Source organism: Glandiceps talaboti, chromosome 14 (genome assembly GCF_964340395.1).
Source record: "Glandiceps talaboti chromosome 14, keGlaTala1.1, whole genome shotgun sequence".
NCBI classification, from domain to species: Eukaryota; Metazoa; Hemichordata; class Enteropneusta; family Spengelidae; genus Glandiceps; species Glandiceps talaboti.
In genome coordinates this window covers 452,735-479,973 of record NC_135562.1, presented here as the reverse complement: position 1 = coordinate 479,973, position 27,239 = coordinate 452,735, and the positions used below count along the sequence as shown (strand labels likewise).

The 27,239-nt window shown below is 34.9% G+C and overlaps 2 protein-coding genes across 2 annotated transcripts in view; one reads left to right on the top strand and one right to left on the bottom strand.

Annotated features, from left to right (window-relative positions):
• The window catches only part of LOC144445773 (XK-related protein 6-like), a 34,832-nt gene extending 31,433 nt beyond the window's left edge, over positions 1-3,399 (bottom strand). The window contains exon 1 of the mRNA XM_078135413.1: positions 2,918-3,399. Coding sequence (XP_077991539.1) covers positions 2,918-3,324 — 407 coding nt within the window. The 5' untranslated portion in view covers positions 3,325-3,399. The remainder of the gene's footprint in view (positions 1-2,917) is intronic.
• A 4,535-nt stretch (positions 3,400-7,934) lies between these two features.
• LOC144445588 (L-threonine 3-dehydrogenase, mitochondrial-like) overlaps positions 7,935-27,239 on the top strand; it is a 31,443-nt gene continuing 12,138 nt past the window's right edge. The window contains exons 1-2 of the mRNA XM_078135197.1: positions 7,935-8,004; positions 18,517-18,744. Coding sequence (XP_077991323.1) covers positions 18,549-18,744 — 196 coding nt within the window. The 5' untranslated portion in view covers positions 7,935-8,004; positions 18,517-18,548. The remainder of the gene's footprint in view (positions 8,005-18,516; positions 18,745-27,239) is intronic.

Below are 27,239 nucleotides of genomic sequence, written 5' to 3'. Positions count from 1 at the left end.
ATATGCAGTGTACATGTGGGTATAATGAATTTCATACCATTTATCCCTTAAATAAATCATAGGCTATCCATTTCAATGAGTTGTCAAGTCCAATGTATAAATACTAATTACAATTACATGCATGTGTTAAATTGAAAATCTGTAGAAGTAGTACAAGCAAGCTTACAACACTCATACAAAATAAATTTGGTTTTATGATTTTTTAAAGATTTATTCATTGGTAAATATCTGTCAGAATGAAAAATATAATCCTTCCGTTAACCAAAAACATTGCTGTTATTGATTGTCAATAAAAATTATCATAACACAGAAATGTAACACTCAGATGTAGTTTACATTAATTGTCTCAATCCCTTTTTTGAATAGTCTAGTTCATAGTATCATTACAATTTATACCTTCACACACAGTCTAGTCAAAGTCATCACTCTAGAAGTGCTGAGATGCATGAGATGTGATTTAAAATTCATCAATAGGCACCCACAGTCATTAACATCATGTCTTTGTTAGAAACCACAGTTGGCATCCAGACTATTTCTTAATATATTTGAAAGCTAGTGATATTGTAAAGTTAACAGATCACATCTTCTGAAAGACAGAAAACATGTCTTCTTTTCTTGTGCACCACAGAAGTGAAATATCATTCCTGTTTGATGTAACTATGGTGTTATTAGTACCCCTGGTAACCCATCTACTGTGACATCCTAGTAAATCATGTAACAGCAGACACATAAAAGCATCTATTCACTACACTCTGAACTCTTCTTATCTCCGTTCTCCTAATTTTGTCTGACATGACATCATTATGTAGTTTACATTGTGTGCACAGACCACCATTTAAGTATACTAGCTGTCACTCTTTGTGTAAGATTACTGTAACAGCAATTACTGTTTTTGTTAAAGGTCCATTAGTAGGCACAATCTACCAGAGGTTTTTGGTAAATGTTTAATACATGTACATGTACCTCAGAATTTAAAGTTAAAGTTTAAAGTTTAGTTATTTTCTGAAGCGCCTTTTCTATTCATTAATATCCAAAGCACTGTACATACAATAGATTTAAAAGAATGGTAAAACAATCAAACAAATAGAACTGAAAACAACAAACTGTTAAAATATTTTCAAAATAGCTCAAATGACAATAAATGTAGCTTTGTATACCTGTACAAAAACCATCATTTTGTTGCCCTGATTTGACTGAAAGAGACAAACTTGGTTTTCTGTAAGAAAGTTGAACCTATCTAGCTATCTATCTATCTAAAATCTATATGTTGTCCTTTGGCATATTACACATAAAATTCAAAGACTTCACCCATCATTTGATCAGAAAGATTTCAAAATAAACAAAGACGGTAAGAACTGTGAGAACTGATACATATGTAAATCTACAAATGTACCTGTGTTCCCTGGCATGTTATCACTGCAACCTGATATATAAATCTACCTGTGTTCCCAAACATGTTGCCATAGTAACCTGATTCCTTATCAAAATTCTGATGCAATGTACAAGAAACTATCAATTATAAGAATTTGTCCTTACAAGAAATTTATTAATCAAAATAAAAGAGAGACAGGAACTGTGTATGAAATGTGGTTAGTAAATCTGAGTATCCATGCATCTTTACAGGAATGTGTCTCATAAACTTGTGACAAATGATGTAGATGGAATAAATAACCAATGGTACATCATCTGAATTCCTATCTCTCACATACTTTCTGTGAATTGTCATGAGAACCACCTCAATAGATTAGATTCATCTAATCCAATCAGGAAACTGTATTTTTAACTTTTATAACAAACTTTAATACAAGCTGCTTACATGTACACTGGAAAGACCTTTCATTGTGTACACGTCTTTTCAATCAGTTGGTATAAAGTAATCGATTGAAGGAGCATACACAACAATGAATATTACAGTTTAACACAAACTGACAGGTGTGAAATTAAAATTGAACAATTCTGTAGGTATGCACTCACCCTGAAAAACCACAAACAACCCATGTGAATGTCAAATATGAAAATCTTGGCAGTGAATGAGTCGAGTGACACAGGTCATGAAATTTTCACACAGAGTATCAATTTTTTTCTTTGCAGTATAAATCTCTCATCTCATAATAATTCTTCAAATTAAATGACTAATAGATTTCTATTTAGTGAACTTTGCACTAATATGATGTGTCTACGTGGATCACAAATGGGTATTTATGTGGAATTTCATTCATAAAACAACCCTATGTTTTCATACATGGAAAAACAATGTGAAACAACATTAAATCTATATTTTAACTTAATTTATTGCAAAACATAAAACATGCATAAAATAGTTGTTACATTGTACATACAATAACAAAAAATGTGTAAAATATTTATTATATTGTACATACAATAACAAACTTTTTAGTTTTTACTATTTTAGCTTTTTGTAATTTATTGAGTTAAAAACATGGACTTGGTGGATGCTATTTCACATTGTTTTTACATGCAGGAAAACGTAGTAGAGTTGAGAGTTGTATTAAGGATTCAAAATGCAAAATAAATACTCATTTGTCCTCCATAGGATCACTTTAATTTGTAAAACAAACACTGCGGCAATATGACTCACACTCTACGAGTATAACGAGTGTGTATAGTTTCATTGCATACTCGACATGCTCGACTCTCCCTCCCTCCCTTGATTAACATTTACTTCAGGAAATAAATATATCAGCTGTAATTTAAATGAAATATTTTAATGCAATGGAGTATATAAAAACAGGCCCACTTGTTCGACAAAACGACAAAAAAAAACCATGATGTACAAAATTTTGAGAATAAAAAAATGGAAAACGGTTTGTTCATGTATTTGAGAGTCGTGGGCTATACTTCCATGATTGAGTACATCATGACAGTGTCTACGAACGAAAAAAAACATAGAACTCACCGATTCAATGGCCCAAGTTGAAATATGTGAAGGAAACCCCAGAAAAACCATTCTTTGCATGTGCTGGTCTTTTTCCCGACGGTATCTCCATCGCCCTGGTCTTCTTTCAGATCTACGTGGTACCATCTTATGCTAAATGCCTGTGTGATGATCGAAGGGACAAAAATAAACCCGAACGTCAAACCACACCACCAGTAGTCGTCGTGTCGATAGTATTGCACAGATAATAACAGATCGGTGGCTAAGTCTGCCAGAAATGTTATCATTGATCCGAAAGTGAACAAAAAGTCCCAAATTGTGTACTTCTGACGTTTGATGCCATTGTACGAAATGTTGCTTTTATCTTTTTTCTCCGACCCTTGTTGTTGTAAAACTCTGTCTCCTGGCTCCCCTCCTCCTTCCGTCATGTTCGCTCAGTGTAATCAGTCTATAAAACATGGGAGATCGGTGTTCATCATTCGCAGCCTAGCCGAGCCAAGCCTGTGAACGTTCACAAGCTCGGTCTTTAGTACACTTTCGTTTGAAAGCGGAAGTTATAGATCTTGGGAATACCGGAAGTTGTATTGGTTTATTCCACTTTTTATATGGGGATGAATGGTTTGTATGTGCAGACAATTAACTGCAGGCCATAGGGGCGTGTAATATTTCATAGATTGTTGTTTTCCAGGTCTATAAAACATGGGAGATCGGTGTTCATCATTCGAAGCCTAGCCGAGCCAAGCCTGTGAAACCCTTGAAAATGTAACGATATCTTCAATATCATAGACACCAGTGTAGCCTGGCGGATTTGGATTTTAGATTTTGCTTTCCAATAAAGGAAAATCTATCCAAATCCGTATTGATTCCAGGCTAAGGGACCGGTCAGTTTCTTCAGCCTGGGGGGGGGGGGTCCGGTGGATTGGTAGGGGGTCACCCTGTTTTTGAAATTGGCAGTAGAGGGGTCATGCTGTTTTGAAAATTGTGGACAGGGGGGGGGGGGTCATTGTGTTTTAAATTGTGATGGAAGAAAAAATCCTTTCTACAATGGCATATAGCCTTGTCTGAAATGTGGTACATGTCAATATTTGTTCTTGTCCCTGTTTCTTACATGAATTCTTTAATATTACTTATTAGTTCAAACATAACTATACATATACATATACATGTATTACCTAGCTACCACACTAGTTACAGAACATGTCATGTAAATGCTTGGCTGTTTCACAATCAATGCTTCACTTATATTGCAGTTTGGGGCAAAAGTGAACTTGTGACTTGAAGGTTTCGTAATGGCAATTTTCATAGATAGTTTATAATGAAGTTAATCTAAATTGTTCTACTCGTCATGTTATTGACACTACAAATCACCACATCTCATCAGATTCCAGTTTCTATTATACACTAGGTATGACCACCTAAAGTTCTCTAACATACCGGTGACTTTATTATAATTATATTAATGCCCCTATACTAATGTTACATGTCTATTTTATGTGATATAGGAAACTCATTTAAAACGTACATTTAGGTTAGCTTTTCGAAGCTTGGAAATATTACCTCAAAGGTTATGAATAACCTAAACATTGACTTAGTATCTCAAGCAAAAAACTCCATATCTGCCAGGGGGAAAACCCCAAGGACTTCCTCACCCCAGAGGTCTCTCATGCGTTCAACCAACAATCAGATTCACCAACAACCTTTTTACTGTCATAATGGTATTAAACTTTTCTTAAATATTTTCACCCTATTCTAATTTGGGATGATATTGTCTTTTCAAGATGTGAAATGTTTGCCAAGATAGTCTAAAATTGCCTTAAACTCCAACTCTCCCCTAATAATAATAATAATAAAATATATTTATTCAGGGTAGCTCAAGTAAGCATTACAGTACAAAAGTAAGTGAAACACTTCTTTCCGTTGAGGCCCTACGAATGATACTACCATTAGATGTGCTGACCTTTACTACATGTATATAATGATGCCATTCAACTTTTTAAGAACATATTTCAACCCTTAGTGTAAGTTATAAAGAATAGTTTCTGATACTTGCTGTCTTGTAAAGCATGGATTAAGTTATTGCTTGAAGGGTCTAAATAGCGTAATTATTGGCTATAAGAGTAAAAATCCTTCAGGGCTTCTAGAGGGAGACCCCCTCAGACCCCCCCCGCATGAGGTGGACATATCCCAGTCTCAAGCTCTTCCCCTCTTACTGTCAAGATGCTATCAAAGTATATTCAAAAGTATTTCAACCCTATGTAGTTGTTTTTTACATGTTGGTGTTGTCTTGTAAGGCATGGAAATTATTGTCTGAAAGGGTCTGAATAGTCTCAAAATTGACTTTTCAGGGAAAAAACCTCCAGGGCTTTTTAAGTTTTTGTGTTTAACCCGCGGGTTAAACACAAAAACTTAAAAAGTCACCAAAACAGACGAAAAAACCCACAAAACCGCAACAAGACGCTACAATTATTGCAGCTAATTATGGATGTAATGGTCATTACGCTTCCTACCCACACCCTTCATCATTTCTACTTAGTACTTCGTGAACATATGCTATGGCAAAAGCTCCCAAACTCAACTCAAAGAGCTTATAACTGCTCATATTATTGCCAGGGTTACTACCATCCCGATCATGAATAAGACCACCATCATGGTCTAAGCATAGAAGTGTGGGTTATACTTCCATGGTCAAGGGACAGTGAAATCCGGGACCGTGTATTTTTAAAGAAATTTGTAGATCTTCCCACAGCAGAAAAGGCACAGATACCAAACTATTGACAGCAGTATGTTTTAGAAGATGATGACGATAAACCTGACGTATCAATCGTACAGGGCTGATAAACTTTCTGTGGTAGTTTTTTGTACTTTCTGTGGTAGTTTGCTCTGTAGATACACAGAAAAAGTAAAATTCTATTTGTCTGATGTAGATACAGGCAACCTTTCTGTCTACATAGACAAAGAAACCACACTTGCGTCTTATATGTTGCATGTAGGATAATATACAACGGTTCAGCATACTTGAGGTATACGTAAAGAAGATGATTGCAAAGAATCATAACAATTGTCAAATTCTCCATAAATAAAGCCACTACAGTAATGTCATGTTTACTGACAAACAGTTTGACTGTATTACGATATTTTGTATCACTCTGCCCTCATTGTCCTGCTTCTACAGACTGATACTAGTACCACGAGGGCACCACACCATAGTGCATTTTCGTATCCCAATTCAAGTTTGAATGTTACCGTAAACGTGCACTAAGGTCGGATTACGTAAGCGATGACAAAAAGAGAAACAATAACAGTAATTACACCAAACAAACAAACAAACAAACGAACGAACAAACAAACAAACAAACAAATAAATAAATAAATAAATAAATGAATAAATGAATAAATAAATATAAACAGACAAAAAAACAAGCAAGCAAGCAAACAAACAGACAGACAGACAAACAAACAAACAAACAAACAAACAAGCTAGCCAACCAACCAACAAACAAACAGTCGTAATGATAAATAATTCACTCAAAATACATGAACTAGAATACACTCGTGGGTTCTACTATCATAAATTCAAATTGAATTATTATAGTAAGTTCATACTCGTGTCTCAGTCTACTACTATATTGCCTTTTACTGCATTTTTTTCTTGTTTTTCCGCCTTTTTTATTGTTTGTCGTTTTTGTTAGTCTGTACATCTTGCACAACTGGGATCATTGAAAGAAAAGTGCCTTTGCACTTAAACGTTAACGTTTCTCTGTATATGAAAGACAAATAAATGATAAATAAAACTAAAAAGTAGTAAAAGTTATGGTATGCGCCAATCTGATTAAAATCTGATGTAGGGCTATATTACTTACCTCCATTTCCTTCGTATATTGTCGTGTTTTTTTTTTGTTTTTTTTGGGGGGGTGGGGGTGGGAATGAGCGCCTTGTTCCAATATGAATCGCGAAATGAGTACTCGAACGTCAGGTAGGCGCATAACATAGCCTGTAAGATACAAACATTCTTGCCACGCTATATCAGCCAGCACGCAAGGTGCATTTCCAACTTGCCCCAGTGTCAACCCACCTCCGGACTAAAATGTACAACGATGAAGAAAGTCCCCGGATTACTATAATGTCATTTTGCACCTGACAACTTTGCGTTTTAAACGGTACTAGCTCGTGTAATTCGGAGCTACAGTTCACACAGCTGACAACTTCACAGAATTTGGTGATTATTACCTTTCCCTGACAAGACGTAGGTAAACTAAATGCTTTGAAAGACGTTGTTTTAGGAACAGGAACAGGAACATGTACATATAGTGTTATGGGTCAGTGATGACATGATCATTACCCTCCCTACATACGAAAGTTTATTTCTCTGGATCGCAAAATAACGAGTATTTTTTGTTTTTTATCTCCTGTAACGTCACCAGCATTTTAACCGTAATGTTGCGATTCAGTATCCTTTTGATGCAGTGACATTCAAATATATCTTAAGATAATGATGATCCAGAAACATTCTAAGTCAATTCTGTGATCCAGGGTCTTCAATTTTATCTTAAAATGAACCAGGGTTATTGTGTGGGAATGTGACCGTGAACATTCAATTTTATCATAAATGATTCTGGTAAATTTTAGTTTGATATTCTCTCACAACCAACTTGGAACATTCATTTTTAAAGTAAATTATCCAGATCAGAGATATCTTAGAATGATTTAGGAACATTCAATTTTAACATTAAAATTATCCAGGGACATACTAATGTGATATTGTCTTAGAATGATCCAGGAACATTCAAGAGTGCTATCTGGTGTTATTCTAACATGTCAAGATGATAACAATACCCCTTCCATTTCCTGATCACATGAATACAGAAAACTATTAAAAACCAAGAAAAAAAAAATCCATACAGTCTAGTAAGCAGGACGTCATTTTGATATTATCCAATCAGAGCTAGCGTATTATTATACACGCTCTCAAACGTTACGCTGATTATAATTGGTCAAAATAGTGGGCTTGGCCGAATGACGTCGATTTACTCCGCGATTCAGTGTTGACGCCAGAGATAAGGGAGATTCAACGCCATATTTTGACAGTTTACTTCATAATCACTGTACAGGTAAGTATATAATATTTGTAATTGGTACAGTATGAGGATTATGCCAAGTAGTGTGGGTCTTTTTGTCACATATCTCACCGATGTATGCGAGTTTAAACCATTTTAAAAACAACGTGGTGTGACCGGCTAATGTCACGCCGGGCCGTGTACGGTGTAGTTTGTAAATACCACATGTATCATGCACGCTATCACACGTGTATCTCTCTTGACTTCGTTGACCCAGATACAAATAAAACCAAAGATCGGACGTTCTGATATGATAACACAGTATCCTCACAAGTTCACAACGTAGTACATGGTTCTTATGTGAAATGACGATATGATGATACACGTACCACTTGTGTCATGTTTGTAGCCATTTATTGATGGCGTAGTATTGGCCCCTTGCCCAGGCCGGCCCCCAACATTCAACAGCACACTGATATGTGTTTACAAATACCCCGGGCTTATCAGTAGTTGTTGTAACCAATCGTAATACTAGTATGTAATCATGGTAGAAACCTAAACAGGAAGCTGTGAATGTCATGGTTTTAAGAAATGAAAACAGTATCAAAGGCCATGAAAATGTGTCGTTTATGCTGGAAAGACTAGTATATCATAAGACTATTCATAGTGTCCAGATGAACCAGACTACAAATGTTTCACTATTCGACGACGACGACGACGACGACAACAACAACAACAACAAAAACAACAACAACAACAACAACAACAACATCATCATCATCATCATCATCATCAACACCAACAACAACACCCCCCCCCCAAAAAAAAAAGAAAAAAGAAAAAAAGAAAAACAAAAGTCAGTATTATGACAATAACATGCATACAAATTACAATGACTATTCAATGACATGACCACTGATGAGTTTTGTAGATTCTTCACAGACAGAGCATGGAAGTACTAGGAGCACAGAAATGGCATAAAATCCAATTATGTTCTGAGTAGGATATCACTCATTGGGCTCATTTTAAAAACAATTACTTTATGTGAACTTGACATGAAATTATCTGAAATTGTAGTACAATTTTGTTCAAAATGTATGATTACTAAATATTCACAGTCTGGTACTAGCTCTTAGACCTGGAAGGATGTAGGTTGCAATGTGAAGGCTTTAATCCTATGCCCTGAAATGGCTGCAATGGATTGTATGCTCCCCGGGGAGTTGAGGAAGACTAAAGGGCCATTGTGCCATTCTGATCTGAGCCAGGGGTAATAATTGTAAAGCGCTTTGAGCCCGGTGAAAGCGCTATATAAGAACACAACATTATTATTATTATTATTTCCTATTATTGATCTTTTAGTCACCCTCCCCATTCAGACTGGTACACTGTCATTACCACTGTCCCCAAGTATAGTGCACTATACCCGTGGACTATACCAGTACCTACACACATGTGTATGCATCAGTGACCAATTGCTTTTCTTTTGTTCAAATTTATCATGATGGCGTGATTCAGTTATTTTTGACTCTATAGAACTGTGAGAAGTTATGTGTGACCTACTTGGGTGACACTCTCACTCTCTCACATTTTAACCTCAAAGGATAATGTACTAAATGGAATATCAGACTTCAATTGCCTTGTATAAACTGAGTGAAAGTGACAGTTAGAAAGGTTGAGTCTACTGGGTTTGAAAAAGTAAAAACCTGAAAGGAATCAGGTTAAGATTTCAAGGTATGTAGACCATGACATGACATAAAACCCACCACTTGACTTTACCAGGTCAAGTCATACAACTTACATGTACATGAGTAGAGTTATAGGTATCACTCGGGGACCACATGTCACACATGGTTCATGTGTCTGGCCAATAATTTAAAACAGATACAATACACTTTAAGGGTTGGGTACATTGTTTTGTAAAATTATGGACTGTGTAGTTTGTAATGTTATTGGCATACATTATGTTCCAGGATTACACGACAAAATACATGAGACATTTATTCACCAATTTGAAGTATTTCAACACTGTATGTAGGTCACATATACATGTATGTCTTATAAACTGGAGGTATGTGTGCACCAACATGTACAAAGAATGTTTTGTGTACAGCTGCAGCAGCACATACATATATTTGTATATATGAAGAATGCTGCAGCACAGATATGTTCAAAGAATATATTGTGTACTGCAGCAGCACATACAATCACATACATGTACAGAATATATTGTGTACTGCAGCACAATCACATACAATCACATACATGTACAAAGAATATATTGTGTACTGCAGCAGCACATACAATCACATACATGTACAGAATATATTGTGTATTGCAGCACAATCACATACATGTACAAAGAATATATTGTGTAATGCTGCAGCACATGTACAAAGAATATATTATGTAATGTTACAGTCATTTTAGGAGACATACAGGAGGTACATGCTGTATACCCTATTCCTTTCCCATTTGTACATGTACCTGAAAGCTCCCTAGTTTGGATTATCGAATGCCTAATTTATATATAGTATGATTCAGTCAACTGTTCTCTATAAAGGCGTCAATGATTATACAGCTTTGTCAACTGTACAGAGACAGTGATCCATGATGCTTAAGTTTCTTTTTTTTTCTTTTTTAACCAACTATAACCAGCTCATCCTTATGATGATAATGAGAAACTTAATGAGTCACCCTTAGTGGAAGATTCATGTCTACAGGTACAACAGCTGGTGTAGAAGAAACACTGAATCAATGTTTGATTAATTTACTTGCTGCCATATACTCTTAAAGCATATCAGATAAATTGTAAGTGCCATAGGTGAGGTGAAAATGTTGTGCTTAGTTATTTCCTCCAGTGCAGTCCAAGAATTTACTAATAACATAGACTGATAGTAAGCCTCAAGTCAGTCAACTGAGAATTCAATTCTCAGTAATTGTAATAGCATTTGACCTCATGCTAGAGGGTGCAAGATAGAACAAGAAGGCCGACTTATTCTCCTGTGCACCTATAATAATGTAATGCATGGGAGGATGAAGCAGAAGTTTTGGTGTTGACCAAGAAGTCAAGTGTTCATTATTTTTATGATGCGACTGGGCAATAATATTCTATTTCAGGTACCAAAAATTGTCCACATCAATGTACATATTAAAGTGTACTGTACCATGAGATGCCAGAGGAAACAGTGTCAGTATAGTCTTCTTTCATCTTATATTACAACAACTGCATTCATTACCATGTAAATATCATATGCCTCATGGAAAATACAGGGTAAGCAGGTAAACTTCTTGCAAGAAGTTTACAGGAGCACCCCCCCTTCTCTCTTTCTGTCTCTTTCTTTCTGTGCCCCTCCTCCTTCTCTCTTTCTATCTCTTTCTTTCTGTGCCCCCTCCCCTTCTCTCTTTCTATCTCTTTCTTTCTGTGCCCCTCCCCTTCTCTCTTTCTATCTCTTTTTTTTCTGTCACATGAGCTCACACAGACTTTCAAGCAAAAACACTGTATATAATGGATTTGAGAATGGGAATATTTTTTGAAATATTAATTTCAACCATGTTACACAATATAAAGTATAGCCTTGAGGTATAACAATTACTGTAGTTCTCTGTACAATGAGTCTGACTAAGTGCAACTGTTACATCATATCAATATACACTAAGTCTGTACAAAGACAGCTCTATTTACACTAATGTGAAGAAAACCAAGGTTGCAGTGAACAACTGCAGGTATTGTTAATGTATAGAAAAATGGATTACACATGTACATAATTGTAATAATTCTATAGCTTCCAATTTAAAAACACTTTCCTGTTTAAGTTGAATAATTTAATACTATTGTGATTTCACATTTTTATTAACATATTATTGTATAATAAACAATTTTGCAGAAATGGCTTTTTTGTGAATTTTTTGTGAAATAAACAACATAATATGCCAATGTCAGAATGTGAAAATAACTGTAATACAAAGGATATAGTGATTACTTTCCGATGATATTTTTTGGGATTATACTTTTATTACCCAGTTTTGAGACTGTTAAAGAGTGGTATTTTTCAATAACACATACTCATTTGCCTCTGAATGCACTTGTTTGTACACTAGGCATTTTGGAAGATGTTACTTTACTTGATACCTTTATATTTCTCATGGTACGCTATTTTATTTTGAAATGCAAATACATTAATACAATCCCACGAATTGAAGCTTTCAAGACATCTCTGAAATATACATACAAGATTGAGGAAAAAATTGCTATTTCAAAAGACAGGAAGGAGAAAGAGAAAGTGGGGGGTGAGGGGGGGGGTGGTAGAATATTTTGAGATGTAGGGGTTCTGTTATTGCTTTTCTCTATCTTGGCTTTTTTCCTTATCTGTTGTGTATCTGTCGTAAAATAAGAAATTAATTAAAAAAAGAAAAAAAAAAGGATATAGTAATTGTAAATATCAAGATATAATAACAACTAAATAATTGGTATAACTCAAATAACTGGAATTGTTTAAATCATATATGTTGCAAAGATCAGTACAGTTGGGGTTCTTGTCTTTCAAGTTGCAACTGTACCAAATAACACAAGTTATATGTACAATGTAGCCCTTGTTGTAGCATGCCACACAGTGTAGCAGTACATTACAGACAAGTTATATGTAGCCCTTGTTGTAGCAGGCCACACAGTGTAGCAGTACATTACAGACAAGTTATATGTAGCCCTTGTTGTAGCAGGCCACATAGTGTAGCAGTACATTACAGACAAGTTATATGTAGCCCTTGTTGTAGCAGGCCACATAGTGTAGCAGTACATTACAGACAAGTTATATGTAGCCCTTGTTGTAGCAGGCCACACAGTGTAGCAGTACATTACAGACAAGTTATATGTAGCCCTTGTTGTAGCAGGCCACACAGTGTAGCAGTACATTACAGACAAGTTATATGTAGCCCTTGTTGTAGCAGGCCACACAGTGTAGCAGTACATTACAGACAAGTTATATGTAGCCCTTGTTGTAGCAGGCCACACAGTGTAGCAGTACAAAAAGTGATGACTTTTGGCAGGATTACTGTGAGAGGTTGTTAGGTGCACACCTGACATTTATCATGTTTGTGATTCAAGTCTTGGGCCTTTTTAAAATCTGATCTCTAATCTTTATTCATACATACTGGTACATGTATGTTGATACCCCAAGGCACCAAGGATAAGAGTGCATGTATAGTGTACATGTACAATGTTTTGATATAGACTACATATAAATAGGTCCATAGAATACCCCATTCAAAGTGATATTGTATGACCACTATACTCCTTATTTGTAGTTTACACATAGTCTGAATGCATTGTACTGCCATTGTCGCAAACCAGAGCTGTTATTTCTTCCGTGACACTGCGACACCTCTTGCAATTGGTGGTGAGTCTTGGACAGTGCTGTAAAAGAGGCTGTGATTTATGATGTTTACAGCTTGCATCATTATGATAGGCAAGTTGAGGAAAACCCAGTTTTCTTGTAAAGGGAAAGATTAAATACCAAAACGGAGATGCCAATTAAATTCTGGCATTCCCAAGGGACTTGGACCAATGAGACACTGTGTCATAATCACCACTACTGGCTTCTGTGCAGTTACTGTAATTATACACTCAACAGGTAATCTTAATTTGCATTGGATCTTTAATGGCCTCTAATGTATTGATTTTTAAATTGCGTGATCTCTAAGATTGATACATTGATTCTATTAGTTTCATGGACACTGCCTGAAGAGCAGGAAAGGAGTGGATGGGGTTCCTACATCTGACATACAATGATTAATATAAGGGTTTAGATGACAACATATATGTACATGTATAAAGTAACAATCCATAATATATACATGTACTTCATGTAGAATCAGTGGACCCTATTGGTATTTGTACTGCAGTGCATACATATTATATGCATATGAGTGCTGGAACATTTCATGTGCTCAATATACAAGTAAAATGAATTCAGAATTTTTTTCAAAAAAAAAGGTTTGAATAAATACAAGAACCCCATGATTTATTGCAGCCTGTGAAAGTATATCATGGCCATATGGAATACTGAAAGCACTCAATTGCAAACACCCCTAGTATGCCAAAAGCACTGAATTGCAAATACAAAAAGTAACCCTAGTATGCCGAAAGCACTCAATTGAAAATACAAAAAGTAACCCTAGAGTATGCCGAAAGCACTCAATTGCAAATACACATGTACCCCTAGTATGCCACATTGACACTCATGCATTATGGGGTTGTTAATAATATAATTTCCGCACAACTGTGATATGTTTGTACCTGTCCCATAGACATACTCCATTCAAGTGACTACATTTTTTGTACCTGTACACTATAACATTGTACACATAATATAATACTTCAATGCAGGTACATATACATATATACTAACTACAAATGTACATGTATATAGGAATATTGTCTTGTTGGTTCTAGAACTTAATTTACAACTTCTATTTTAAACTCCCAATTTGATCGAATTCAAACCCTCCATTTCACTGAACGTTTCAATTCTTCACAGATAACCTACCTTCATCAGGAATCTAAAAACAAATAAAATAACTGGATAATACATGTATGTAAACTATAAAATAACATCTGAAGTTGTGTATATAAAATTTGTAGAATAAACATATAAAAGTTTGACCATCGTCGTTTTTAGTCAACACAAACATCAGGAACACAATGAATTTCTACCTACAGTGTACTTACAGTACAGAGCATTGTATTTATTCCATTTGTAGATTGAAGAAGACAGCATGATGTTTCATCTGTTACAATGAACCAATGATCAGTTTTTATTTCTGTACTACTCCATTCAAACACTATCCAGATTGATCATGATGTTTGCATTGTACAACACTCTTTGACATTCTATGTCGTTTGTATCTTCAGATGTCTCTGAAGAGGTTTACACATGCAACTTAGAAATGTCACAGTTTTTGACAAAATAATGTCATCATTCAATAGTTATTCAGTGGTACATGAAGTGTACACCTTGTAAAAAACAAGACTTGATTAAGAATACGAAAAGAGGAAGAAAGGTATGACTTCAGCAGTGAAAGATGTCCATTGCAGTATAGGGGACCCTACATGAAAATGATGGTGTGTAGTAACAGTATGTGTAAGTCTCCAAAGTTAAGTAAAATAGATTTTGACAACAGAGTAGTAGATGGAGAGTTAGTTCTTCAAGTACTTGTACAAATGTATATTGACAATCAAATGTGTAGTGAAAGTAGTCGCATGTTGTTTGATGTTTTATGGAGGAGGTACCTGTAGCATTAGTACATCCATGCATCAGTGTAGAATGTATACTAATTAGACTTGTATGTTATGTGAAGTGATGATTTGGTGTTTTAAGCAAGATGTAGCTGACTTACATCCATGTGTCTATTTGTCAGTGTACAATGTACACAAATTAAACACATACATTGTACATGTACAGCCATGTGATGATGTAGTGTTTTTGTTAAATCTGTGTACCCTATCTACAATGTATACATGTACCTGTACAACTTGTACATGATTTGAAAGCTTGCTTGCTATCATGTACGTGTATGTCTAACTAAGACCAGAACTGGTTGCCATGGGAACCATTAGCAGATAGGTGCCTAAATCCAAGGTTGTTGCAAATTGTAAATGAAGAGATGGCAATCACAAGAGATACATGTACCTATCTTCTAGCACTGGGTAGAAGAGGCCGTTTCAAGCACCTTCAGTTTAAACACTAAGCGTATCAACACAGTTTCTTTCCTATAACCATAAGAGACTGGAACTCACTAAACCATGATATGAAAGCCAGTCAGGACACCGACACTTTCAAGACTAAACTCCATCAACTTTACTACTAAGTTTTTGTGTGCATCCCTAGCCCCCCAGCTGTGATATCCATAAGATTAGCTGGTATTACATTTGTAGATGAATAGATAGACAGATAGATATATAGATACATGTACATGTATATACATGTAGATAGATACTAAGATAGACAGACAGACAGAGAGACAGACTGACAGACTGAATCACTTGCAGTGAAAACCAAATGTTCTTGATAATTGTATTGTATATACAGTCATGTATGTATTATGGTATTAATTGTAGAGAGAACCTTAGTGTAAAGTTGTACATATATGTACATGTACTTATAACCTTGGTTATACGGGTTTTGAAATACTTACATGTAATGATGTACAGTACCTGTACCTATTGATTCAGGTTTTAACTTGAAAAGATATTGCGGTTATTTTCAGTTTTGAACTGTAATAACGTAGGAAATAGTCTATAGAACATGTCATTAAGTAAGTTAGTTGTTTAAGTCTCTATAGAAACACAGTAAAGATAAAGGTGTATGCATTTGATGATCCCTGAAGAATGAAATGAAGTTGTGTACATACAGTGGCTTAGGCTACATGTAGCTACAGTACCGATAGATTCCTGCCAGTCGCAGGACAGATGTACATCAGTTGCTAAGCAACACATGCAACCATCCATTGTCATCTTAATAATATCTATCATGTTGAAAGTCAATCTCTTAAAATTAGAAATTTGAGAGATGTATGATTGTATGATGGTCACTGACCAATGTTGATATCATCCTGTGTCCATAGTGTGTCCTAATAGGACATCAAAACAGCTGCTTGTAAAATTGTGTGCTTGAAAATACCTGCTGAACTATTTTTAGTGTAGTCACTATAACACAGACTGAATAAAAAAGAAGGTGATATTTATTTGGTGTAGACATAGACCCTACACTCGTGTAGTAGGGTCTATGGTGTAGAGAACCATGCAAGTCATGTACATTGTATATTACATATACCAGGGGTGAACAAATCATTTTGTGAACTGGTGGTCCCCGGGCCAGTGCCTTAAAAAATCCAGTGGTCCTGCTGAAAGAATTAGTGGGCCAAGGTCCTGCTAATGTGAAACATTAAATCTTACCTATGAATCTGTTTATTCAGACGACTTTTTAACATAGTTACTAATAGTAACTGGACCAGACAAGGTAAAATTTGTGTGGTCCGCCCAAACAAATCGCTAGTCTCGGACCCAGGACCTGTGGATTTGTTCACCCCTGTGTACACTAACTCCAAAACAAGTCTCTATAGTACAGTTTATAAAGCATGACATTTTTTTGTTAGTGGAAATTTAAGTAGATTTTACTGTACCTACATGTACCTTAAATTTACTATTGTGTGTTTCCATTTACAATATTTACAATGACAAGATAAGGAAGTATGAATTTAGAACTAATGACTAATATCACTGTACATGATATAATTTTGGAACTGAAGGGATGATAATTGCACAATGTCACACAAGTTCAGTAAGCAAACTTCATTCGTTTAGGGGGGGGGGGGAGGGGGTCTGGCATGAATGCGATCACTGGACTTCATTTTTGCACTTTTAACCAACTATCACTCCTTTAATGATAACAGCTTTTGTATTTAATACTGAGATGCTGTTAGTTGATGAAAATTTGCTTCTTATGTTGAGATATATGGTGCTGGGTTTCTGTTAGTATTATATTATAATGTGTTACAATCATATTTTTACATTACATCGATCATAGTGGTGTGACTGCTACAGTTTTCAGCATAGTTTACATCATATATAATTGTTTGATGTCGCACTTGTGAATGTTCATTTAGGGGAGGGGTTTGATCTATCTAAGTAAACGATGTTCATTTGTTGAGCTTGTGCTACAACATTGTGCGATCATCCCTATAAAGATAGATGTCATAAATTGTTGATTGATATCATCTGACTGGCATATTGCCAGTTACTATGCAATCAAACATAAAGCTGTCACATAGCAGGACATCATTAGTCAAGATACATGTCTGTTTTGTGTACATCCTGGTACAGACTTTGTAAGTTTGATAATCACCAAGAGTAACTACCCAAACTGTTTTGTGTACATCCTGGTACAGACTTTGTAAGTTTGATAATCACCAAGAGCAACTACCCAAACTGGTGTGACATGTTAATATGCTTGTAAAGTTTTTCTCTTTACCAGTATTAGCTATTTTTGTAACTTTTCTATCTTGTTCTGTAGAAGACAGCATTTAAATAACTTACAGGTAGGTAGGCAAGTCAAACAGACAGTGAGATTGGCATACAAATGTATTATGCTGCTACATGTACATGTCGTCAGACAGACAGACAGACAGAATCGACAGACAGACAGGCAGGTATTCAGTTTGTCTGTCAAAAAGGAACAAGTCATACAGACAAACAAGTCCATCCATCCATTCATCCATCCATCCATCCATCCATCCATGGAGACAGACTGAAAGTCACTCAATCGAACACAATTATTAATATACATCTTATACACAGTACGCACAGTATACATGTACAGTATACATAAACTCAAAAATGGCATGCATGTACATTTTTGTATGCAAAGACATTTCTCATGAAGTTATATGATGTTGACAGTCTCACTCTGATAGATAAAACATTCACATACTGGTATAGGTATTAAAAATGAGACTCAGGTTAGAGCAAGCTAAGATGTTTGCAGTAACAACAATATTATTTTGTATATTCAGTTCTAGACATCACAGTGACAATACACATAATCATGCTGAGGACATTTACACAAGTATTACAAAGACAGACAGGGAAGGCTGCTACTAAACTACAACTACCACAGTGTACATGTTACATATCAACTTCAGCAGTGCAACGGACCTCAACTACCGGCACATCTGCCAATATTCCCAACTTTCAAGGACAAAGATATAATTCTGTGGATAACCCAAGGGTACTGATAACGGGTAAGGATAATCCTAATATAAGATTTACCTTTATTTTATAATTTGTTGAAACCTGGTAACAGAGATGATAATTGGAGACTACCTTAAATCCTGCCACAGCCATTATCTTTCACAAGAACTTGACTTAATTAGGAACATGACAAAAATAAAAGCCTTGACCTGAAGAGGGTTGTCTGTTAAACTGATTAATCTTAATTGGGAACATGACAAAAATAATTGGACTCTTCTAAAAACGTCATTTACAATGAGTAGAAGAGAGAGGGATATACATTGTTTGTGATGTCAACTACATGTACATGTACATGTATTATACTGACACAAGTCAAGTTGAACAAAAAATATGGAATTTATACCCAGTTTATATTTCCCTGATCATATTTCTCTTTCTGTTTACTCGTTTATTATGTATCACACCAAGTGTGTGAGTGTGTATGTGTGTGGACAACACTAGTATTAGTAATGGTGAAAAGTGTTAATGTGTTCTGATACTTGTTCTGTGAATACTTCAGTAGATGCAAAGCAGACAAATTATGTCATTTGTGAGATTATTCCAATCATTTACATAATAGTATTAGTATTAGTGTCAGTACATGTATGTCTGTGTTGCAGTGTTAGGGGTATTATAGTTGTAATCTAGTCTAGACTTGTGTGGCATGTATGGAATTCCAACCACAGAACTATGAGTGTTCTTGTGATGGGAGGGGTGGGATGGGGTGGGGATGAGAGGTGAGCGAGTGATTTGGTTTTTTATATATATTATTAGTACATTATGATCCATGACCATATTAGTGTCAGTATGTCTGTGTTGCAGTGTTAGGGGTATTATAGTAACTGTTATAATCTAGTCTAGACTAGGTTGGCATGTATGGAATTCCACAGAACCATACGTGTACATGTACATCTCCATATAATAAAGCTGTACACAGTAACAATTTGAAAATTTGTTTTGTTAAAATTCTTGTATAAAATTTTGAAAAAAGGACAAATATACTATAATGCTAAATGGAACTAGATTTTCCATTTCTTTCACAAAATATTTATCATGAAATATAATTTCACATAATTATCCAATGTTTTCTATTGAGAATTTTATTAGGAATTTTTTTATTCATTTTTTGTGAAGAACAAATTTTCATCTTTGATTTTACACTGTACTGTCTTAACACACTCTACATGTATATAACTTTTCAGTATATGTAATCCTAATATTTCCTTGTAGAGAGTGAGGATTAATTTATACACAATGAATGTACAAATGTACCTGTAACCATAACACCATCTGTGTCACTAGTACATCATGTGACTTGTTAATGATGATTCTGTATACAGAAATAAACCTTATATGGGTTAATAAGCCTGTATAATTAGCACCATATTCTCTAATAATAGGCAAATATTTTTGTTGTTGGTTAAAATCATAAAAAAGTGGGTTTTCTTGACCCCCACAAAGTAAGGAATACACAAATATCCAATTGTTATGAGTAACAAGATATTCCTGTGGATTATTAGCACATTAAATCGGTTAAGAGGACACATTAGTCCAATTTAATCTGCCAGTGATGTACAGCAGTATTGGTAACCAGTGGTACATATAAATCATTTTCTTTCTGCTATCAGAGAATCTTTAGTACCTAAAGAGATACGATGGTCTGATGCTATTTTTGAATATAAGACATACAATGTGATGAGAAATATTGCCGGAAATGTGATGATATGAAAATGTCAGCATTGAAATAAAATAATAAATTACAGATAAAGGTTGATATTTTGAACTAGCATGCCTGTTTATTTAGTTGCTGTTTTATAATTGCCTCACAGCTGCTACATGGCCTACCTTGTATGTTTTACATAATGTGATGCTCCCTGCAAACTTGCCAAGTTTTAAACTAAAGGAAATGTCTACATTGTGGATGTAACGACACCATATTGACAAGTTAGTCTAAAAATGTTGAGAATTTTATGCTGAAAAAAGAATGTGTCAAATGTTTGTGTGTACAATAACAAACTGTTTATACTTTTTGCATCTTTTTTGCAATTTATTGACTTAATTACAAACAAGGACTTAGTAATATTTCACATTGTTTTTCAGGAAAAACATATAGTAAAGTTGTTTTATCAATGAAAATTCCAAAATAAATACTCCAATTGTAATCCATGTGGCCAATATAAAATACAATGTATATTGAATTACCATACTGGGAGTGGTACTGTGTACATGTAAGTGAGTTTGATATTCATGTATAAATAGAAATATATTAAATAATTATTTTATTAGAATTTGTCAACAAATTGTAAATTTATCAGATCTTAAGGAATTGATTAGAATGTAATACAGCAAGTACAAGATATAAGTGAGAAAAATCACCAAACAATGATGGAAAAAGAGATTTGTATTTTGATAATTAGATTCAAAAGATTAAAAAATAAAAGCTATTACATTTTGAACCTTTCATGTCAAATTTATATGTGATGCCCAGAATAATCAACGTATAGAAAGTAACAGACACTGTTACTTTATTGTATATATACTAGTCCTACCGTTAGTACTAATGGGTGTGAAATACTATGAAACCATTAGTGATTTCTGTACATGAAAACTGAGAATCTAAAGTAGCTTAAACAACCAGATGAGACATTTTATGTTATCACCTTTACAATGAAGAGTGGCAGAGAAATACAGTCTAGTAGAGTTTTCTAGGTCCAAGTAGTTCTGTAAGTTCAAAGTAAGTCTTTGTGTTCTCTCTTCCATTAAATGAATACTGACACAGTTATATCAACTTGTAGGTTAAACACGCTGATATAACATTTCAAATAAAAAACACATCTATTTCTGTCTCTTTAAATCTAATTGAAGGTGAAACCCTTTAACTTGAAGTACTTTCTTAACCTGTTAACTTTGAAGACTTAAAAAGGGATCTAATTTAATTCCAGACAAAAATTTGTTGCAATGTAATTTTACTAGTTCTATGACTAAATTCAACTACCATGTAATTTTCATCAGCTGTAGTTGGTGTTTTATGTTGTCCATTTTGATTGATATTAACAATGAGAATCAAGGTTTTATCCTCATTTCAATAATCTTGGACGTCATCAGAAAAATTGCAACAAAGTGAGTATATGTGTATTCCTATTCCACAAAAAGATGAGCTACTGCTATGCCGTCACATGTGTCACTTGTATGTTTTGACCAATCAGTGTAATCCATTTACATACACATGTTTTAGAACACAGATATAAGTCAGTTCATGTTTTGATGAATCTCTAATCCGATAAGTTGGTATGAAAGAACGAAGAGATTGGCAATATTGTCAACCTGGCAATGATGTGCTTCATTTAACTTTCAAAGAAAACGAAAATGATTTCTATTTCAGCCTCAGCAGTTGGAATTAAATGCATGAATTGTCATAGTTCTATTTATAGCTATATATAAATTTGAAGCTATAGTTTGTAGTATAATAGAGAGGTTTAGATGCACGTATTTACGTGTGTTCTGTACATGTAGCGTCACCGTCACGTGATTCGATAGCAACCCATACATTTTGTAAAATCTGTACCAGACATTACTACATTGTACATGTATGTCAAAAGGGTGGTCTACACATAACTTTAAACAAATTAAAGGTGATTCAAAATGCTCACATTCACTATCGCTAATTTGCTAGACGACATGTTTGTGAAATGCATTCTGGTTTTAAAACTTTTCAAAAGCGTCTGCAAACACCTTAAAATGACCCTTTTTCAGTCACTTCCCTTCGGATTTACTTCGAGAGTTTTCGGGTATTTCCGGTCCCACCTAGACCACGGGATTTTATGACGTCATAAAGAGACATGGATAGCACGTAGCCTATGGCGAGCGTAGTCACTAGGTGAACAAAACTCAACAGCATTGTGAAAAAATACATTGCTAGTGGTTGTAACAGACATCAGTAAACAAAAACTACACTCTACATGTCTTATTAACCAACATTTGCCGATATTTACTCACACTTTCTGACTAATTGGCAGTGTCTGTTGGTATAAATGCTAAAATATGATCTCCCCATATTATGGCAAAATAAATCAAAAACGGCTAGACTAGATATATATAAACACTTGTAATGTCGCGTGTTTCACACTCATTGACTTTTATTTATCTGATTTTTTATTATTTGCCGACAAGAAGCATTACGATACCGTGGTGACGTTTGACGGCATCCCCGGGCCAAGGACGGCATATTTTAGCCCAATCGTACTCGCGTCGCCTTTTGAACAGTGCATTTAACAACAAAGTAAACATATTTCATCTCGAATAAATATACTAGCTATTAGAATACCAATGGGAAACTTCAAGAAGGCGTATCGGGACATGCGCCACAATATATTTGTTGGTCCCATAATACACTAATTGATTCGATTTGCTCCGAGCATATGGAAGTACGCTCCGAGTCATTGCATCATGTACATGTAAATGGAACTGTGACCGACCTAATTTTGTTGTCCATATATAAAATGAGACTGACCTGCAAATTTTTCAGTTTTCGTTGTGGTCTTGTATTGTCACATGTTTGGCTTGTGAACACAAGTTTACATCTATTATTGTCTAGGGCGTAATACTCTAGTCCGAGTCTGAAACCCATATAAAACCTAAGAAACTCGCATTCGGATCGGACAGAACAGAAGTAGGTCTCATCGACTTGTTGGGGACTCGAATTATTGCTTGTTTTTATCACGGTATACAGGTGATTATTATATATCGGTAGAGGGGTAGTGTTGTCAAGTTTTGTGCAGTCACCGCGGCCGCGGCAGTAAGCTCATACTAGGCCGCCGATCAAAGCTGAAGCAGTGTATGTACAATGTACGTATGGAATCGGGAGAGCACAGCGCACATTCGTGTCGGGTTAAATTTATCCACGTGTTGATGTAATCCATATTTATCAATCAGATATATTGTAAAATTCTTCAAGTCGTACAGAAATAACGTCTCTAACTTCAAAACAAACCCTGAGAAACGGGACCGGACGTGGCTAGCCAAGTATCTAGTTGCAGGCTTTCTTTCATAACCATGTGCTGGGGTCACGACCTTGATTGCCGACGTCAATATTGTCCAATCGTATTTGATATCATGAACACATCGCGATATTTGATTTGTTGGTTTCCTAAACTGTACACTTCGAATACCATGATTCGTTACAGAATTCTTCTAATGAATATTAAATAGGCTTGTTGCATTAAATTAAGTGATATCGCAACAAGGGAAACCATACAAGTTTTCTTCCAGACGAGTTGCTAAAGTCATGTAAATGACAACACTAAACTCACGAAATTTCCTCAATTCTTTACAATTTTATTGCTGATGATATGGCAATCTAATAGCTAGTATATTTATTCAAGATAAATATGTTTACTTTGTTGCTAAATGCGCCGTTCAAAAGGCGACATCAGTGAGTATAGTGGGCTATAATATGCTGTCGACGCCATGCCTGTCGAAGATATTGTAATGCTTCTCCTCGGCAAATAATAAAAAAAATCAGATAAATAAATTGAAACACGCGAGCGACATTACAAGTGTTTATGTATATCTACACTGTAGTCTAGCCGTTTTGATTTATTTTGCCATAATATGGGGAGATCATATTTTAGCATTTATACCCACAGACACTGCCAATAGTCAGAAAGTGTGAGTAAATATCGGTAAATGTTGGTTAATAAGACATGTAGAGTGTAGTTTTTGTTTACTGATGTCTGTTACAGCCACTAGCAATGTATTTTTTCACAATGCTGTTGAGTTTTGTTCACCTAGTGACTACGCTCGCCATAGGCTACGTGCTATCCATGTCTCTTTATGACGTCATAAAATCCCGTGGTCTAGGTGGGACCGGAAATACCCGAAAACTCTCGAAGTAAATCCGAAGGGAAGTGACTGAAAAAGGGTCATTTTAAGGTGTTTGCAGACGCTTTTGAAAAGTTTTAAAACCAGAATGCATTTCACAAACATGTCGTCTAGCAAATTAGCGATAGTGAATGTGAGCATTTTGAATCACCTTTAAAGACATGTTATGGTTTGTCATTTTTCTTCTCTTTGTCGTAATGTTTTATATATCAAAGTTCGGGAAATATATCTATAAACTTATCGTTTGGTTTTTCCTTTGGGTACTTGCAGGAAAAATGTCGAAAGTACTGACAACTTTGGATAAGAAAGTCATGTGTTTGGTCTTCTGGACAAAATATGCCAACATGCGCATGCACATTCCACTGTCTCAAGTTTGTGTTCTGAATCCATAGCTGCATGGTAATGTTCTCGTATGCATAGGCATTCTAACATGTATTTAACCCTGTGTATTATAGACCTATCTCCAGTGAAATTTTGTTGTTGTGAGTCAAAATGAGAAACCTGGGATTTCAGTCATCACATAGTAAGAGATAGGAGAACACCAAATTTTGATGCGTCACTAGATGTTGTGTGCGTCAGTGGCGCGTCAGATTGGCTCCCCTCATAGAATGGAATATAGCTGAAAGCGTTGCTATGGTTATCCTTTAAAAAAAATGGCATATTCTAATTTCACATTCAAGCATGTCATTCCGTATGCAAATTACCCTGATGTCAGAAAAGCATAAATGATTTATTTTCCACTGTGATGGTATAGACACGGTACATCATGTTGATATTGCATGATTGAATATGCTAGTAGATGTAGATGTCTGTATTTGTGAGAGTCAAGAGTCAATTTTCTGATCTCTGTTTTAGAAGGTAGTTGTGTTATGGCAAACATGTGGAGTTGATTTACAATGATGAGTGAGTGAAACTTAAAGTTAAATATCATCACATGATTGATATATTTATAACAATAAAGACTTTCAACAGATGATATACATGTAGACAATCCATGATACATTGGAATCAACAGATGATATATATGTAGACAATCCATGATACATTGGAATCAACATATAAAGAAGCTACTTCATTCCTAGTCTGTAATATTTTAGTGAAAGTTCAGACGACCAATGGTGGTCTGAGTCGAAAGGCAATCTTTTAAAAATTCTGTCCTCCTTAATATTGCAATACTGATTCAATGTCAGACAGTTGTAAAATATCTGGCTGTTAAGAGTCAAATAAATTAACGAGATGATAAATTAATGAGATGATATTGAACACTTACTTTCACAATGAAAGAGACATACTAACTCATGAAAGGAATTGTCAGTTTGGAATTACATGTTAGGTTGTTATATGTGAAACATAAAATATAGTAACTGTTGTAAAATCTATCAATTTGAGTGATTTCAGTCAGCATAGGGAATGACAGAACAAAATTCTAATGTAATTTTCTGATATATATTGAAAATGATTGATTCATTTCAATTTAGTTTTCATATTTCTAGGCCATAATTATGAATAGTTATTTGATATAATGAAATATAAAAGATGATGAAATTTCTCATTTCATAAAAACATACACGTACATGGTAATAATGGTTAAATATGAAATACGACTGATATGTGTAAGTACGAAATAATGTATATTAATTTTATATTGAGTTATGACTATAGATTGACCTATTTAATTCTAGAAATATATATGGATTTTACTTTTATTTATAAAATTCATAAATTCATATTATATTGTGTTCAAATGTCGGATGTTGAAAGACAGATATTTTGGGTCAGTGATCCTATTGGGTTTTTTCCACTAGCATACAAAATGGAAATAATCTAAAGACTATAAGAAAGTCTGTATTGTATAAGTTATGATAAGACATATGTGATTTAAAGTACCAACTTATTTTTTTTTCAGCAACATAATTATTAGATTTATTGATATGTTGTTTTGTTCAGCCCCAGGCTGTCAGGTATCTGGGATGGTAGCTGATAGTATGACTACAACTTGAATGTAACTTCATTCAGCAGAGGAAAATATAAATGACATAGGGAGTCCTGTCAATATGAGTTGGAGGGATGTAGCAACAGACCCCTTAAGTCACCAGTGTTTTCTTACTGAATGCAGAAACTTATGCGAGAAAATTTATATATATACTTGATCTAAATGTGTGAAAAATTGAAGAAATGAATTGTGGTAGTGAAAATTTGATGTATTAATATTTCAAGTACCGTTGGCCTAATGACATACATGTATTAAAACATGTATTTTGTTAATAGGTTCAGTATGTGGTATGTGTGTGTAACATAATGTTATGTTTAGAATTGGTGACAAACAAGCTGGTAGTTGTCTGTATGTAAATGTTAACAATTTGTACTATGTAGTTCAAAGTAGTACCGGGTAGTACACAGATATACATGTACATGTCACTGTTGTATGATTAATGTCAGCTTATATTCACTTCTCTATAGCCCTGTCCCAATCTAAATCTGAATTGGTTCAAAATCGAATGGAGGGAAATTCATCTCTCTAAATCGGTTTTAGTCGATTCGGTTCGAACAACCCCAAGAGAGTGGTTTTGAACCGATTCAAAGTAAATCGGTTCAAAATTAATTCAAGTTGTCGTAATGAGGACAA